This window comes from Micromys minutus (genome assembly GCF_963924665.1).
Source record: "Micromys minutus genome assembly, chromosome: 1".
NCBI classification, from domain to species: domain Eukaryota; kingdom Metazoa; phylum Chordata; class Mammalia; order Rodentia; family Muridae; genus Micromys; species Micromys minutus.
In genome coordinates, this window is record NC_137969.1 from 140,464,627 (window position 1) to 140,483,406 (window position 18,780).

At 35.8% G+C, this 18,780-nt stretch overlaps 1 protein-coding gene across 1 annotated transcript in view; it reads right to left on the reverse strand.

The window, feature by feature from the left end:
• Positions 1–18,780, reverse strand: part of LOC308414912 (ovochymase-1-like) — a gene marked incomplete at both ends in the record, with an annotated part of 153,473 nt that overhangs the window by 46,512 nt on the left and 88,181 nt on the right. The window contains 5 exons of the mRNA XM_080910084.1: positions 2,476–2,677; positions 4,325–4,363; positions 5,740–5,903; positions 7,629–7,696; positions 18,334–18,452. Coding sequence (XP_080766210.1) covers positions 2,476–2,677; positions 4,325–4,363; positions 5,740–5,903; positions 7,629–7,696; positions 18,334–18,452 — 592 coding nt within the window. The remainder of the gene's footprint in view (positions 1–2,475; positions 2,678–4,324; positions 4,364–5,739; positions 5,904–7,628; positions 7,697–18,333; positions 18,453–18,780) is intronic.

The following is an 18,780-nucleotide window of genomic DNA, read 5'->3' on the forward strand; positions in this document are numbered from 1 at the left end:
GTCCTCTTCAAGAGTAGAATCACACATACAGCCATATCTCCAGCCCATGAGCATTACATTCAGGACTCCTTTCTGCCCCTCACCTTTTCTGTCTGCCTTTCCATCTGTTTTCCTTTTTGAAAGTATTTTTTCTGCGTGTAGAGTTTCTAACACATTTACTTCATCCTCCCTTCTCCGATTCATCAACTTCTAAGAGTAGTAAAAAGCCATCTGTTGTCAAGCATTTTTCAAGGGGCACTAGACTGCCCTTGGATGACCAGGCACACCCAGGAGTAGGAAACAACCTCTTTGTGTTTCTGTCTAGTTGATTAATTAACCACTCTGTTTGTTTATTTATTTGTGGAAAATTTGTTCAGTATAGACACACCAGGACTGCAACCTTTATTTGATACCTAGGCATTCACTACTAGACTCCTAAGAGAGGTAATGATATGTTATATGACTCCAGAAGTTAAGGATTTAACAATTTGAGATGAGAAATAGAGTACCAGTCCCTTTATGTACCATGAAAGACACACAATAGCCCAAAGTCCCTGCTCTGTGAATAAGAACACCAAGAGATAGCCCACACTCACTACATCTTGTCTCTGTACACCTTATCACCTGACTTACATTGTTTCTTAAACACTTCACAAAACATACATGCAACTGAAGTGCTAGGATTGGACTTGAACACCTTTATTTTTTTAATTTAAGCTTTATTTATTTATTATGTATGGTGTTCTGCTTGTATGTACACCTGCAGGCCAGAAGAGGAAACTCTTGTGATAGATAGATGTGAGCTACCACGTGGTTGCTGGGAATTGAACTCAGGACCCCTGGAAGAGCAGTCAGTGCTCTTAACCACTGAGCCATCTCTCCAGCCCTTGAATACTTCTTTTTTAAACAAACAATTTTTATAGAAAAAAACATCACTTACTAAAACATGAAGGCTATTTAAATAACTTGTATATTATCTTTAAAATATTCTTTTATTCCTTTTCTAAACAGTGTTTCAAGTATACGATTATATAAAATTATAGTACACACAAAATATAATTCCTTTTTTTAGTATCATCATCTTACCCAGCTCTTTGGATCACTTTTATCAGTATCAAACATGCTATATTTGCCATATCTTAAAAAGTATTCCTTTGAAGTCACAGCTGTCATCAACTACCAAATTTCTTTTGCCATATCTTATTCATACACTCCTTAAAAGTAGTTTTTAAAAGATTTATTTATTTCATGTATGTGAGTGCACTGTCACTGTCTTCAGACACACCAGAAAAGGGCATCAGATCTCATTACAGATGGTTGTGAGCCACCATGTGGTTGCTGGGATTTGAACTCAGGACCTATGGAAGAGCAGTCGGTGCTCTTAACCACTGAGCCATTTCTCCAGCCCGTAAAAGTAGTTTTTAAAGCTCCTGCATTTGTTCATTCTATTACCATTTAAATAAATTTCCATCCTTATCACACAATAAAAGATGATGTTCCTAAGACCAGTAATAAAATATAATTATCAGCTTCAATGTTCAAGTCATATGTAAATCTATCTATCCCCAGAAATTACGTTAGATTCAGTAAAGTAAATAGTTCTACTCATTACTAATATTAGGTTGGCATTCTGGTTGTAGTTTTTACTTGATACAAAGAGCACAATTGTAAACTAAAGTAAATTATCATTCTCACAAAAATAGATATACTAACATTGGGAAACTATAATGATATGAATATGTCAGAAAATCTTAACAAGCAAGTGGGTCTTGTGTTTGTCATGAAGACATGGTACTGGTGGCTTTGGGGTTCATAGATATGCAATAGTTTGTCTCTTCTTCATTCTCACTATTCCTTGACTTCACAGAAATTGGTTAAGTGTCTTGGAATCATGCTGTTTCTTCCCTTAGAAGAATGAGATTTTTTAAAGCCTCTGAAGCATCTTGAAGAGTAAAGCTACTTTAGGAGAACACATAGGCAGTGTCACTGTGTAAGGAAAGAGCCTTTATTCAGAGTCCCTCCTGTCTTGTAAAATTCTCCCTATGCTGACGGTGATCTGCGAGGGAGGAAAAGATCAAGTGCTTCAATCAAGAAGTGCTCTAGAGAGTCTATATACGTCCACGTTTTGAGAGCAACAACTGTAAATTCAAATTGAGAGTTCAGGTTCTGCTATACGTATGGCCAGAATTCCATGCTATGAGGGCAGACTAACAAGGTAAGTGAGAAGCCACAGAGATCATTGGTGGGAGAATAGAACCAAGGTGGCTAACTTTTCTCCTTTAGTAGGGAGAAGACAAATATAATAGTCTTCATAATGAATAAACTGTAATGTTATAGGAAATATAACACTAGCGTCACAATAGTACTATCAAGAGCTCGGTCTCTTCTAGTATGTAGAGGGTACAGGAGGGCACGTCAGAGGGCAAGCTGTTGAGACTGAGTTATTCCCTTGCATTAAATCAATGGCAAGAGAGAATTTAAAAAGCCAATACTTACTTCCAGAAGCAATGAGCTGCTGTGAGCAGCCATGTATTGCTGATGAGCGTGGCTCCACACTGATGGCCAGCCCCTATGAGCTGTAGGCTAGCCTGCCATGGCCACTCCCCTTCCATAGCTGTTTCCCTCCCTTGGACAATCCGTTCAGTAGAAGAGGACGCTGGTAATGGGATGTTTGAAGATGACATTCTTATCCCACATCCTGACAAAGAAACACACAGTTGTCCGTTCTCGTGAAAATAAGAAAAAGAATCATGGTTTGTGTTTAGAGAATTTAAGTAGAAAATTCCCTGCCTCCACATCGCTTTAACCTGGTTTTAGCATGCAGTCTCTGGCTTGCTTTATATATATATATATATATATATATATATATATATATATATATATATATATATATATAGTATTGATTGCTCTGAGATTCAAAAGCAATATTTATCTTTATGCTTAGGCATTTAGTTCAAAATTTAGTTTCTGTCTCTCTGCCTCAAGGATATACAGCCTGGCATGCTAGAATCCCAGCATCTGGGATGCCTACACAGGAATATTGTCAGTCTGGAGACAGCCAGGGCAACACTATAAATCTCTCACAGAGAAACAGTGTAGATAGATAATATGAACAAAAAATAATAAATGACCTTGGAAGACAAGCAAAAATGGAGACAGTTTTAGTTGGACGCATAATGAATTTGGAAGCTGAAAAGTGCAATCACATAGACTGACCAACTTTCTGCCAAGGGAAGGTGGCCCTGGGTTTTTATGTCAAATGAGGATGTAGTAATTTGGCATCCTTTAAGGAAGGGACATGCAACTGAGACAAGCTCACAGACCAGAAACAAATGCAAATTTTGATAATCTTGAATTTTGCAAGTCAAAGTCAAAAAACAAACGGAACAATCTGGTGTGCCTCATACCTACTAAGGTATAGTTAGACTGGGGAAAACATTCAGCATAGTAGCTTGAATTCTGGATGTGAAATATCCTTGTGGTAATCTGCCCATGGTAGCATGTAATTAAAGTTCAGAAAAGGAGTTTTTGTTTTACTGTTGGACATACTAGAGCCATTTTGTCTTTCTTTTCACCAACACTATTGAACATCGAAAAGTCTGGATATGCTTTTAATTACTTTTTATATAGCAGTATAGTTGGTAGCTGAGAAAGCCCAGCCTTGGAGAGGGACACAAATTGCTGTATATCCAAGCTAATGAGTAACAGAGTGGAATGTGGCATTAGGAGAATCTACATCTAACCCAAGAATACTCTTCAGGGAAACCAACTCTGAATATATGTCTTAATTTGTCCTTCATGTGACAAGAAGAAACTATTTATTATCTTTAATTTATTTTTTAATCTAAATAATAATATTGTTTAGTTTCTAAAATATAAGAGTAGGTTTAGAAAAATTATTATTCCCTAATATCAAATCTTCAATTGACCAAACTTCAAACCAGCCTTTAAAAAGACTTGAATGTGTTCTCACAACATTGATATTAGGCCTACAAAAACTCAAAATATATTCAGGTGCAAAGCAGAAAACAAACCTTAAAAGCTTAAAAAGATAAAACCTTAAAAGTAACAAGTAAAACTTCAGCTTGGTCCTCTCTTGAATTATGAGAGAATATTAAAGATGCTTTTAGAATATTAATACAGCATCTGTGTATATATATGCTATCATGAATAAAATCATATTGATTTACATCTAATATGTTATGTATTACAAATAAAAATTAAAATATTGGATGCTTGATTTATGAAAGTATAAGAAGAAAGGAAGAATGTGGATGATCTATACTAATTATTTATGATTCTTATGTATTCTGTTTATTATGAAATAAACTATTTTGGAACTTACGACTATTGAGAAGATTTCTCATCTTCCTGCTGTCAATGGCTGTAATAAAGGAGAAGAAATTAGTTGACATGCAAACACAGTTTCTTGTCTGGGAAATTTTGCTCATATGTTTATAAACAACATTGCCAATTATTTCAAGTACTCATAATTCAGGAAGATATTGAAGTTTTATAGCCAAATAATATATAACAATCCCTCTGACTTGATCATTGGCAAAAATAAGGAAATTTCACTTAAAAATTAACTCAGAGAGTTTTATTTTGTGGTTTTCTATTATAAGCATGTAAAAAGATTAGGAACAGAGAAGCAAGGGGAACTGTCAAAGTGTCTTCATTCAAGAGGACTATAGCCAAAGTCTAAAATGTAGCCTCCAACTTCCATCACAACTGATGTTGCCACTCAGTGTAGTTTTTCCATATTCCCAATGGTCATTGGTGAGGAAGGACTCTCAGGACCACCTTTAAGATCCTAGTCTAACAAGAATCAGGAAATCTGTCCATGTGCCTTGATGACTTCTCCCTGGGACCCTCTCTCTTACTGGGGTGCCCAGGAAGTTTGTGACTCAGAACCAAGAGAGGAGCAGGAAGATCCTTCACTTAGAACCTGTGCAAAGATGCTGTCTGTCCATTTTCACCTCTTATTCCACAGCATTGCACTGTAGAAAGGTGGCTAGAAACAAGGTAATAATATAGTGTGAAGGAGACCTAGTCTGACCAAACATCGTCAAACATGTGTGTGTAACCTTGCACAGTCACACATACTCACATAAAGGGGGAAAATTTTATGTAAACAAACAAAAATTAAAACAACTACCACAAGAAAAACCTCTCCAAAATTAATACACAAATGATTCTGAAGTTCATAATATTTCTGTTTAATTCTGGCTCCTATATTTGCTGATTCATGTCTCAAGGACTTGTTTAATGTCAACCTTCTCACCTGTAAAATGTTAAAAATAATTTACAATTTAATGTATTTTGAAATATATAATATGATTTGATTTAAAAGAAATCGTTGAAATACATGATAGTGAATTTTTATCTTAGCTTTCTTTCAAGCTGGTCAATTTCTACTTCTGTGTGTGCATGCACATGCATGTGAGTGTGTATATGTGTGTGTGTGTACATGTGCATGTACCATGTACATACAAGAGCCAAAGGATGTCAAGAGAAGTGTTGGCTACACTGAAACTTGAGTAACACATAATTGTGTGCTGTCATATGGAAGCTGGGCACTATGCCTGAGTCCTTCACAATAAAAGTAAGTGTTCTATTGAGCTATCTCTCCAAGTTCACTTACAGATTTACTAGAGGTAATTTTCTAAATCAGACCTTACACAAACAAGACTCTTATGAAAAATGCAAGAGATTGTGGTCAAAAGATAAGTAGAAAAATGACAATGACAAAAGACTTACGTGTGAGGCTAAATGATGACTTATTAATAGTCAAAGGCAGCTGTTTGATTTTCAGACTTTGATATAAAGTCTTTTCAATTTTCTTCTTGATTCGCTCAGCACTATCAGTGGATGGGTACCGGAACATGAGCACTATAAGAATGTTCACACCCTGTTCTTCTGGACTGGAGCAAAATAGACAAATAATTTTATCTCTTCAGCCATTGTGAGTTTAGAGAACCATTGTGGGTGATTTTTGTGCCCACAAGACTTGGCATTGTATCCAGATCAAGGGGGACAGGATGGGATGCATGGTCAGGAATGTGACAAGTAACAGACTTGCACTGTGAAGACTGTCCTCTTTCCTTTGTTTTGAGAGTTTTGTGAGGTGCTCATTAATCATACTCTTTCCTCACTTAAAGAATTTGCATTTTACATAATTTTGAAAAAAATTGAGAGTGGAGGTCGTTATTCCCCAGTGAAGTGTGTCAGAGACCATGTGATTCACCACATCCATTGTCTTTTGTCTCCTGAGCACAGAATTATACTGTATTTCTAGCCTTTCTTGAGGTTTACTGAAATAATTCTCTCACAAATTATGGTTGAAGGGATGTGGACAGAAACGATGTCCCTTACTGTCAAGGTCTTGTGATTCTCTTTTCTCAGGCAGAAATAAAGGATCTTTTGTCAATGTTATACTATAATATCCACTAGCACCCACTCCTTTGATCTTACTTTTGACCATTTGAGTTGAACTATGGGAATGTAATAAATAGTGTATTAAAATGCTGATATTTTAGTATTTGATATTATGCAATAAACAATCTTTAAAGGAAGTAGTTTATAAACATATATAATTTCATCAATGATTCAAATATATAAATTTATATTGTGCATTAAGGCTGGAAAGTCTGTAATAGACTTTGGAAAGTGAATTTAGTTAGAAAGTCAAAGAAGAAAAGACAAAAAGGATAAAACAGAAAAAAAAAACTATCACTAAGAAATTAAGTAAATATGTGTATATATACATATATATATATATATATATATATATATACTTTCTATTATAGACCTGCCTATTGTCTGTCATCTATCATCTATCTATCTATCTATCTATCTATCTATCTATCTATCTATCATCTATCTCTTCATCTATCTATCTCTCCATCTATCTATTTATCTATCTCAGTACAGAATTTGGGCCATTTAAACAGTATTTCAAAACATATAGGAACTAGTGAAATGGCTTAGCAGGTGAAGGTACTTTTTGCCAAGCCTATGACCTGAGTTTTATCCCTGGAATCCAAATCCTGGTGGTAGAGAACTGGCTCCTACACATTGTCCTCTGATGTCCACACAAACATGATGACATCTTCATCATGACTGACGCACATGCCCAAACATGCACAGAATAAATAAATGTACAAAAAGATAAGACTTAGTCTCTGATGATAACTCCATGTTTAATTTATGAATATCTTAATCTGCTAAAGTATTACAACAAAAAATAATTTCTAAATAACAACAAAGATGTGTTAGCATTGATAAAAAAAAAAAACATAACACAGGGAATGGTTATAGATTAAAGGGAGGAATTAAAAGGAGGATGATCAGTTCTACTGTGCTCCTTACTTAAAAGGGCATTGGTGTTTGTAGAACCATCTCATTTCCTCTTCTTCCTCTACAACTTTTTTTGTTTTACCTAACAGCTGAGACTCTGTTGTAAAGTATTTTCTACTTTGCCACTGTAACTAAGAAATCATTTAAACAGTTAAATAGCATAATCCTTGTTGCTTAAGTTTTATGAAAACTCTTTGCTACTATGATTCTCAGGGTAGCTGAGCCTCCATGTAAATGAAATCTGGCATCTTAATGGCATTTGGTTGAAATTACAGAGCAGGTCTCCATACCTTATCTTGATAACATGGGACTTGATAAATCGACCCACTCCAGAAGAACGTCGAAATATCCTAGACATCTAATAGAAAAAGCAAAATTTAAAATGTTAGTCCTAAGAGACATATTATTTCATATGTACCAAGAGATTTTTTGGTGATGACCAAGTTTTTAAGTTGGGCTTTCCACAGTGTGAAGTCTAAACCTGTGTTCAAATCCTTGTAGGACTGAACAACTTTTCCAAAATGACCAAATTTACTGTCCCTTTGTAAAATGGGTGATTGTGATATCTGCCTCATAGAGTTGATTTGGGAGCTTGAAGGTGGATCAGTGGCCAAGAGCACTCTTGCTGAAATCATAAGGATAGTATATGGATTCCAGTACTTCTGAGATAACACAAGCATCCATTCCAGCTCTTGGGGAGAGAGGTTCGGAGACAGGAAGATTATTTGAGCTTGCTGCTTTAAGCTAGACCCTAAAGCAAGCACTCCAGGTTCAAAAAGAAATGTTGGTTCAGTGGAATTGGGTGAAAAGTGATATATGATGTTATTTTATGTGATCTCCACTTCTGGCCCTGTGTGTTCACAGACAAGTGTCCACATGCACTCACATAGACCCATACATATGCACATAAAAAAAACAAAAATTTTAAAAGTAAATGCATATATAGCATATTTGATGATGATCAAACTACTTATAAAATGATTTTAATCATAATTTTTGAGTGAATTAAAGTATGTGTTGTTTTTAAGCCTGGCAGCCTGTTTGTTACATTCTAGCCCAATACTGGTGCCAGGTTTGGTGGCTGTCAGTGCTTGCTGAATCACTTGGCCATCTGAATGACTATGACAGTATACCTTGGAAATCTGACACCTCATTGTGAATCATCTCTTTGAGACATGCAGGGCTAAACATCTAATACTGGTAATCAGTTTCACCACACTTCATATCATAAGCGTGACACTCCTCAATCTTTCCAGCCTGAACCTGTGAAGGATTTGAGATGTTCAGGGAACTTATTTCCTAAAGAGTCCTGATTACCTAAAAGGTGTCATACTGGGACTTACCACGGAAGAGCATTCGAAAAGTCAGAAGATACAGGTCTGTGATAAATGTACTAAGGTCTACTTAGAACCTTAGCCTTACAGCACCCCACCCCAAGTTGTTATACTGTCTGGGAACAAAAAAACTGCAAGTAGGATCACATCTTTTAAACCAGTAAATTTGTTAATTCGTTTATGTGTTTTGTAAACAATGAAACTGAGTTCCATTAGTCTCAAAATCTTCCTTTCCCCACAATTCCCCCATGCCTCTTTCTCTCTCCGTATTGTACAACCGTCTTGACTCTTCCTCCCTCATACATTGTATTAATACTTAATAAAGATTGTGAGATGAATGCCTAGATAAGAACAATTACAATTTATAGAATTTGTTTCTTAGTCCATTGGCAGTTGGAAAAGAACATAATTTACTCTTATGGAACAATATAATGAATCCACTAGTGTATCTTCTAATGTAAGTGATTAGCTGTGAATCCTTGGTTATACATTGTCTTTGAAAATCTTAACAATATTTCTTTCATGTTTATCTGTCACTTTTGAGATGTCAACACATAAAATCATTGAGATATATATATATACATATATATAATATAATATATTATGTTCAGTATATGTTAACATGTATTTCCCTGATCATATTATTTTATGGAAGTGAGAGTATCTATAACATAATTCTATAGGGTAAAAATGATTTATAAGACACGTGAGTCATAAAAGAGGATACAGAGCTAATTGTTTTCCTAGTTTTAGCTGTATAAACAATTTTTTTCTGGAAAATTTTAGAGAATAAAGGCATAAACTTGTAACTGATAGAAAAAAAAGAAGCTCTATGTTCCTGCTTTGTATGGTTTCTTACTCTTTTCGATGCTTCCCAATGGTACAGCACTCAGAAGACTCTAAATATCTATAGCATTTTTCTTGTTTTAACCTCTACAACTCCTAATTAATTCACTAGTAATGCCATCTCTCTGGAACTTTGTGTTATAGGGACCTTCATGTCCCACAGTGCTCCCCTACAATGAGAGCAGAGCTGACATCTATAAATAGAAAGCTGCGTCCTTTACACTCTGGTTTCCAGCCAGTACCTCCCTCAGAGTAAGCACTTTGCCTTCCTCCTTCGCTGGGCCCATCCTTACTTTGCTGCAACTTGAAAGCCATCTCTACTTGTTTTTGACTTCAGAACAGAAAATACGAACGTGCAGACCTCATTCACAAGCTAAATACCATGAGGTATCTACCAATAAATGAATGCAGAAGAAAACTGTATGATGGTTTAAGTGCATAATGGACTTTGTTCGGTCATATGGAAGAAAGAAGTTGTCTTGTTTTCAGGACACTATATGGAGCAAGAAAGAGTATTGTGAGTAAAGTAGGCTAGACTCAGAATAACAAATATTGTATTATTTCTCATATGTGAATTGAAATTTTTATGTATAAATATACACACAAATACTAGTGTATCTGGGGAAACCAAGGGTACAAGGAAGGTGGAAGGTGAGAGGTGGCTAAGGAAGATGACATTGGAAGTGGACATAGTCAAAGTACATGATAAATGTGAATGCAAATATATTTTAAGACAATCACTGTGTATACAAAAATATACCAACAATGTTTTAATTTTAAAAAGGGCTGGACAGATAGTTCAGACATGAAAGGCTTGACTCACAACCAAAAATAGCAAAATGTTTGTCAAGTGTGTATGGAATTGCCCAAGATACAATCCAAACAGTATAAACTCAATGACACGAGTTTATGAAGAGAAAATTCAAAAGACAAACAAGATTAGCTATTTGTTTTATAGAAAAATGAACTATTTTCTGGAAGCATATGTTGTAGTCATTTTTTTTCTAAAGAAATTAAATTCTTATTTATATAGTTCTATTGGGAACCTAATAATATAATATCTAGTCCAAACTACTAATTCTATCTTTAAATATTTATGGCTCATTTTTAATAATAATTTTGCTAATGATTATTCCATTTAAAATGTAGTATCTAAACAAGTTATAAAATTATTTATTCACATTAAAACTAGATCAAAATTGTCTTCCTTAGCTTTAACTCTAGCACTAAAAAGCAAAATGTGCTTGTAGCTCTGTATGTGGCTCTAAGTAGGTAGTGGATGCTCAGTTACTCTTGGGGCAAGACTGTGTTTTTTATCTTTTTTCCTCTGGCCAAAAAAAAAAAAAAGAAAAGAAAAGAAAAGAAAAGAAAAGAAAAGAAAAGAAAAACCTGCATGAAAACTAAGTTCTCAAGAAAAATCAAATGTTTCTCTCTATATTAGCTGGAGAATGCTCTTTGAAGTCTTTGAACAGGTACCTTTCAATTATAAGGGTCATTATGGAGCAGCTGAGGAAGAGTGCACTGGTAGACTAGTTCATCCTGGGAAATCATCCTGCTGACCCTCAGATGCTTTCTTCCTCTGATATCCAAAATCCTGATCACCCAAATCACACAAGTAGCAGACATACAGCTACTGTGACAACTCTCAGATTGTTCCACCTTAACAATGTCATGACTTAACCTTAATTTAATTCTATCATTTTCCATGAGTAGGCTTCCATCAGTAAATAAGATTTTAAGTTCTTTGAAGGAAGGGACTATGGCAACCTTGCTATCATTTATAACTTTATAGAAGGTAGATATGTAATTGAGTAATGACATGTTTATCAGTGGTTGACTTTCTGGAGTTATGGCTATCTTAACCAGCATTATAAAGGCAAAAAAAACTTTTTAAGTAAAGCAACAGTTCTTAAACTGCATTTAGAGTCTTATTATAAAGTCTTATTATAGGTGTCTTTTTCCCTTCCTATCACTAACTTATTCATTTCAGATGATCATAAGTTCTCCATGTTTCAAACACAGTAGTAGATACTGGAAAAACAACATTAAACAAAATCATTGCCAACCTTAGACGTTAACTAGAGTTACATAGTAAAACAAACAAACAAGCAAAGATCAGATGTTGGTTATCAAATGCCATTAGTAACGTCATATAGGATAACAGCTGAAAAACACTGTGAGAGAAGTGTTCTCCAAATAAGTGATGTTTAAGTGACATTTGAAGATAAAGAATAAACAAGGCAGTGAGATAGTCTTCTGTGTAGAAGGAACAAAATAAGCAAAGAATCCAAAAGAAGTGAAAAAGGCAGGAACGCAGGGATGGGGGTGGGTGGGTGTAGCCAAAGCATGTGAACATTCAGGAACTTTGTTGAAGAACTTAGTTTTATTTTAAGCATATTTACAAGCCATTATGGAATTTTGAGCAAACAGACACAATACTGCATTTTCCAAAGGTCATTTTGAGTTCTCTGTGAACATAAGAGGGATTCCCGGTGGAAGTGGTACTCAGTGATTGAATATGGGAGCTATTATTTAGCTAGTCTGGAATGGAGATAGTAAACTAGAGGCAGGAGCATGACTTGTCAGAAGAACAGGCATGTAGATAAAGATGTAGGCAGACAGAGATGTTCACTGAGAAGTCATGGTAAGAGAGCACTAGAGAGGGCAGACTTGAAGGAGGGTACTTCAACTTGGAGATGCCTCTAGGAGTTCAATATAGAGATATCAGGCAGTCTATTAGAGGAGGGCAGAGTTTTATATAGAGAGTTCAAGTGAAGCAAATCCTCTCTCCATGACTTAGAAGATTGAAAGTTGGCTTCTATATTTGATGAACCAGTTAAGACTGCTTCTCCAAATGCTCATCTAAGAGTGACAATGGGAAATGCCCCCTCTGCTTCAGTTAATAACTTAGGAAGATGAAATGAGCAGACATTAGCTATATCTTCCAAGTAGAGAAGAAATAAAAAAGGACAGTTGCCAATGGACATAACCTGGAATCAGCCATATCTGAGACCAAGTCAGGGGCTATGTTTTCCACAGCCCTTCAGATTACAAATCTATATTTTCACTTACACTTGTTTAATGCTATTTGTCCCTGAATGTGTGCTGTATGTTAACAGAAGAGACAATTAAAAATATACAGACATAGGAGAAATAGCAAAGCCACACTGTCTCTCAGATTATCTAGGCATATTGATCAATGGAGATTTATTGTAAGAGCTGCTTATCCAACAAATAAAATGTCTGTTTTTCTTTATTGTAGATGCCAAGAAGTGCATGCTGACAGGAGCCTGAAATATCTGTCTCCTGAAAGGTTCTGCCAGAAACTGAAAAATACAGAGGGCAGAGGCTCACAGCCAACCACTGGACTGAGAACAGTGCCCTCGATGGAGGAGTTAGAGAAAGGACTGAAGGAGGTGAAGGGGTTTGCAATCCCATAGGAAGAACAACAATATCCACCAACCAGACCCCACAGGCTCCCAGGAACTAAACCACCAACCAAGGAGTACACATGAAGGGACCCATGGCTCCAGCTGCATATGTAGCAGAAGATGGTCTTGTAGGACATCAGTGGGAGGAAAGGCCCTTTGTCCTGTGAAGGCTTGATGCCCCAGTGTAGGGGAATGCCAGAGCCTGGAGGTGAGATGTAGTGGATGGGTGGGTAAGGGAGCACCCTCATAGAGGCAGGAGGATGGGGATGAGATGGGAGATTCCAGAGGGGAAACCAGGAAAGGGGATAGCATTTTAAATGTAAATAAAGAAAATATTCATTTAAAAAAGACCAAAAAACATTAAATTAAATTAAGGGAGTGCTAACCTTGGGGAAAGATCCCACACAGCTAAATTTAGGTTCAGGCAAGCCTTTAATCCCAGGAATCAAATACAAGCAGATCTCTGAGTTCAAGGCCAGCCCAGGACATACATCCCGGGAGTTTTAGGTGAAGAAAACTTAAATCTAGGTGTGATGGTACACACTTTAATCCCAGGAGGCAGAGCCATGCAGATCTGAGTTAATGTTTATCTAGAGGAAGTTCTTAAAACTGGCTGGAGAGTTTGCTTGTCTGTTAAAGACCAAATAAAGCTCATAACCAAAAGTACAGGAAGGTTCTAAGTATTTTGTTTGTTTGTTTGGGTTTTTGTTTTTGTTTTTACATGATTGTAGATTTGTGTTCAATAAATAAATATTTAATTAACAATAAATTCATGATTGTATTAACTAAATGGTCCTTTGTGGGTAGATGTACCAGTTTCTTAAAAGCTTACTGATAGCCTCACACCTGTACTTCCCAAAGCCTTGTCCTCAGTTGACCTGGGAAACTTTCCCAGTGAGTGATGCTGAGAAGGTATTCTCTACCTTTGCCAGGCATCCCTGTTTGCTGTATGACAAACAGCCCAACCCTACTCTGTCTGCACAGAATGTGCACCTCTGTGATGTAACCAGAGCTCCAGATCTTCCAGGCAAATCAAGCTGATTTTGAAACTGTATCTTCGCTAAGATTCTTTCTTTGTGACTTCTGCTGTCTGCTTTCTAAATAAAGTTTCCTGAAGTTATTAGTTCTAAAAAATCATCTAACCAGAAACATTTGCCAGTTGGGAAATCTCTGGTAACAGAATTTGCTTATTTTGTCTCAATGTAGGCAAGATTCATTTCTCTGGGAACCAGAGAGTGTGCTTTAAGCATCTATTTTACTGTGCCTCTTTTTAATTTTCTTTTTGGAAATTTTGTTATTACACATTTCTAAGTTTTGAATGAGGCTCACAGTTAGGAAAAGGGGCAAATAATTTCACTAGAGAAAGTGCTTTTGTGGTAATAAATTGTGTCCCAGGCATTTTTTACATTTCAAGTCATATCCTTGATAGAAAAAAAAATGAAAGGAACCCACAGATAGTCCCTCAAACTTTATTCTTTATTTATATTTTATGTATGTATGTATGTATGTGTGTATGCATGTATGCATTTTATGTGAGTACACTGTAGCTATCTTCAGATACACCAGAAGAGGGCATCAGATCTCATTACAGATGATTGTAGTCCACCATGTGGTTGCTGGGATTTGAACTCAGAACCTCTAGAAGAGCAGTCAGTGCTCTTAACCACTACACCATCTCTCCAGCCTCAAACTTTATTTTTTTCAGAATATTAAATAAATAAATAATTGTTTCAGTAAAAAAAAATTGGTAATGAGATTAGATGAAAATAAAGAGCTTTAATCTAAGTAATTAAACCAGCAACACTGAGTATGAAAAACTTATCTTGTTTTTCTTTTTTTTTTTTTTGAGATAATTAATTGCAACATTTCTCATTTCCCTTTCCTCCCTCTTTATTCTCTCATATGTCCTCCCTACTCTCAAATTCTGTTATTTTTTACTATTTGTTATTGTATGTATATGTATAATATATATTCATAAACATGATATGTTCAGTCCACATAAAGCTACCTATATACATGTTTTCAGGGTTAACCATTTAGCACTGGGCAACCAGTTGGTATGTTCTTCCCATAGCAGGACCACCTCTTCCATTCCCAGCTTTCCATGGTTGCTTTATTTTAATCTTTCTAAACTCTGTCACAAACAACAGAGTATTATACAGATGGTTAAACAGAGTATTCCATGGCAAACCTGATCACTCTGTGGCTCTGAGATTTTAGGTAGTATTCAGGACAGAGAAAGATGCTAGCAACAGTGATAACTTTAATATTTCTACTGAGGACTATTATATAAGACATTGATATAAATATTTATAAATCATATATATATATATTTATAATGGTTTATTTGTCATGTTTCTTGGCCACTAATTAAACATAATATACTATCTATGAACATTATCTGACAAAATCCTAGATAATAGGAGTCTATAAATATTCATTAAACATATACAAAATTAATTAATAAGTTTATCAAATGGATAGAAGGATAAACACATGAGTCCTAAGCTACACTTTTGCATTATTATCTCAAGTATTTTGTAGTGGAAAGAATCTAAAGCAAATTTTTAAAAAATGCAGCCCGCAGAAAAGAAAAGTAAGAGAGAAATCTTAAAACTGAAAGACTACGCAATATTTTCCACATTTCTGAGAAGCCCCATTGTTTCTGGTGTTAATTAAAACTAGAAAGTTAGTTTCATCGAAAGAATACTACAATCAACTAGAAAACTTTCATTTGCTGTGTTCAAGTCTTTACTATACGGATGCTTTAATTCTATTTGTTGTCCTTTGAGAAAGTGGATGTAGGATGAGGGATTAGAAAGAAAAGAGCAGATAAAATAGTCAAAGACATAGAAGCATTATTAAGGAAGTAATGACTTCTAAGAGCTAGGAATTTTGAAAAGGTAAATGTAGACTAAACCTTTTTTTAATATTTATTTTTATGTATATGAGTACACTGTTGCTATCTTCAGACACACCAGAAGAGGGCATCGGATCCCATTGCAGATGGTTGTGAGCCACCATGTGGTTGCTGGGAACTGAACTCAGGACATCAGGAAGGAGCCATCTCTCCAGTCCCTGTAGACTAAATCTCAATGATTGGGTTTGGGTTCGAGGTGAAAGACTTCTCTTTAAAGAATGCTCTAAAATCATGTGAGATATAAGTGTAAGGATAAGAACACTGACAAAAAAGTAGGAAAGATTTATTTAACAGAGGAGAAGTTCAATTCAAGTCTGGAAATCAGACAGTGAAGAAAAATAACTAGCTAGTAAAATGGTTCTCAAGGTGTGGATCATGACCCATTGGCAAGCCTTTATTTCCAGACATTTACACCACAAGTCATAACAGTAGCAAAATTATGAGATAGCAATGAAAAATCATTTTATGGTGGGGGTCACTACTAACTGTATTACCAGACAGTAGCGTTAGGAAGGTTGAGAACCACTGCACTAGAGAGATGGCTTAGTTGTTTAGTGCTGGCTGTTATTCCAGAGTTTCTGAGATCAACCCCAGCACCCACACTGTGCAGCTAACAGCCACTTTAACTCTAGGGCATCTAATATCCCTGTTCTGCCTCCTCCCTGGCACCTACACTCATGTGCACATATCAACATAGACATAGGCACCATACATAATTTGAAAATAAAGTACTAGGATTAAATAATTTAAACTATTTATTCTCTTCAAACCCATAGAGTCTAATTAGCACTGCCCATATTGGGTGTCCTGAGGGGTCTTGGGGGTTAGAGGTGAAGAATGGATATGATCAAGATACATTGCATGCATGCATAAAGCTATTTTTAAAGAAATATACTAAAAATTAGTAGTATCAAAAAAAACAATTTCAAGTTTTACTGAAACACATCAAAGTCATAAATGGATTACACATTTGCATCAGGTTAAATCAAATACCAACACAAAAATGTGTATTGTGTGTTTGTGTGTTTGACACATAAAAGCAAAATTCATGATTAGGCAGGATAAACCTGAAGATTATAATCTTAGATGTATTGGAAGTACTAGGTGTATGTCCTGAAAAGTATATCTGAGTACAGAAATCTGTGAATATGAGATCTTAAAATAGGAGAAGACATTGAGCACCATACAAAAAGGTCTCCTCAGAATGAAAAATTATAGAGACACAGGAAGACCATGTGAAGATGGAGAGTAGGAATTTGACTATTTGCAGTAGCAGGTTAAGGGATGTGTAGGGTAGCCAGAAGCTCAAATAAAGGGGAGGTATCTCTAGCTATAGCCTCCCAGACATGGCTGCTTGCCTTTTCTCCTCTCCTCTCCTCTCCTCTCCTCTCCTCTCTTCTCCTCTCCTCTCCTCTCCTCTCTTCCCCTCCCCTCCCCTCCCCTCTACTCCCCTTCCTCTGCGCCCCCCCACCCGTGTTTCTTTCTTTGGCTTTTAAGACTATCAAAGAAAATTTCTATTGCTTTAAACGCCCTAGTTTTGTGGTAATTTTTACGGGAGTCCTAAAAGTCAGAGTGAAAGGTGGTTGAGCAACAGAAATGGACACACACCTTGGTTATTATGTTCAGACTTGAATTGTGGTGGAGCTCAACTGACAGAGGAGTGGGAAGGGCCACTGTCTTTAGTAGCACTAAGAACACTGTCTTTTACATTAGGGAGGGAATGATTTTAATTTGTAAATTCAAACAGACATGTGAGTCAGTTCCACATACCATAAATGCAAAAGGCAAAACCAGGGTCTCAAAGATCAACTATATAGAACTGAAAGTATATTTACACAATGGAGTACTACTCAGCTATCAGAAACAATGACTTTATGAAATTCCTAGGAAAATGGTTGCATCTAGAGAATATCGTCCTGAGTGAGGTAACCCAGTCACAAAAGAACAGACATAATATGCAGTCACTGATAATTGGATACTAATCCCAGAAAGCTCCGAAAACCCCAGAAACAACTCACAGACTATATGAAGTTCAAAAAGAAAAAAGAAAAAAAAGAAAGAAAAGAAAATGAAAAACCATTATGCTTAATCTTTACACACCAAGAAAACTTTGACTATTTCCAGGTTACATCTTGTTTTACATGTACTTTATGCTCATTGTAACTAGTAAGATCTTAATACACACTATCAAACCTTTAAAAAAAAACAACTACTGACAAAAATATATTTGTATACTTTTATGCAAAAATGCTTAAAATCTGTACATTTATCTTTGTTTTTTAAAATAAAGTTGTTCAATTAAAAAGAAACAATAACAAAAAAGTTAATAAGCAGGGATTATAATGATAATAAGTAAATCTTCAATGAGATATAGACAGGCAGCACAGCAAGTGTGAACAGTCAAATTGCTGCATCTTTGGCAGTTGTGAGACAGTTGTAAATCAGCATTTCCTATTGAGCTCACCATTCTCTCGATCTGATGGCTTCTTTCTATAAACTCTCTTGATGATCTGATTCCGTAATTTTCTCTGTATTTGATGTTCGTGACTTGGAAAGAGGCAAGGTAATAGAAGGACTTGTCGTCTGAAAGGCAGGAATGAAAGGTGCTGGGTTACTGGGTCCTGTGCTGCAAACCCTGCTCAGTCGGCTTCTACCCAGATCAAAAGCTACTACACAACTAAAAACGAAAGTCCATTTTATAGTTCCATTTTGCAGCCAGCCAAAGGGAAAATTCACTTCCCAAAGAGCGCTGACTGATCCTCCTCTTACAGAGGCATATGCATGTCCAAACATTTCTACAGTTAGACTTATTACAATGAAAAGTCAATATAAAATGAAATCACAAAAGTCATGTTTTATTCCCTCTGATACTGCTAACATAAGTCAACTGTACACTGGATTTTGTTGACAT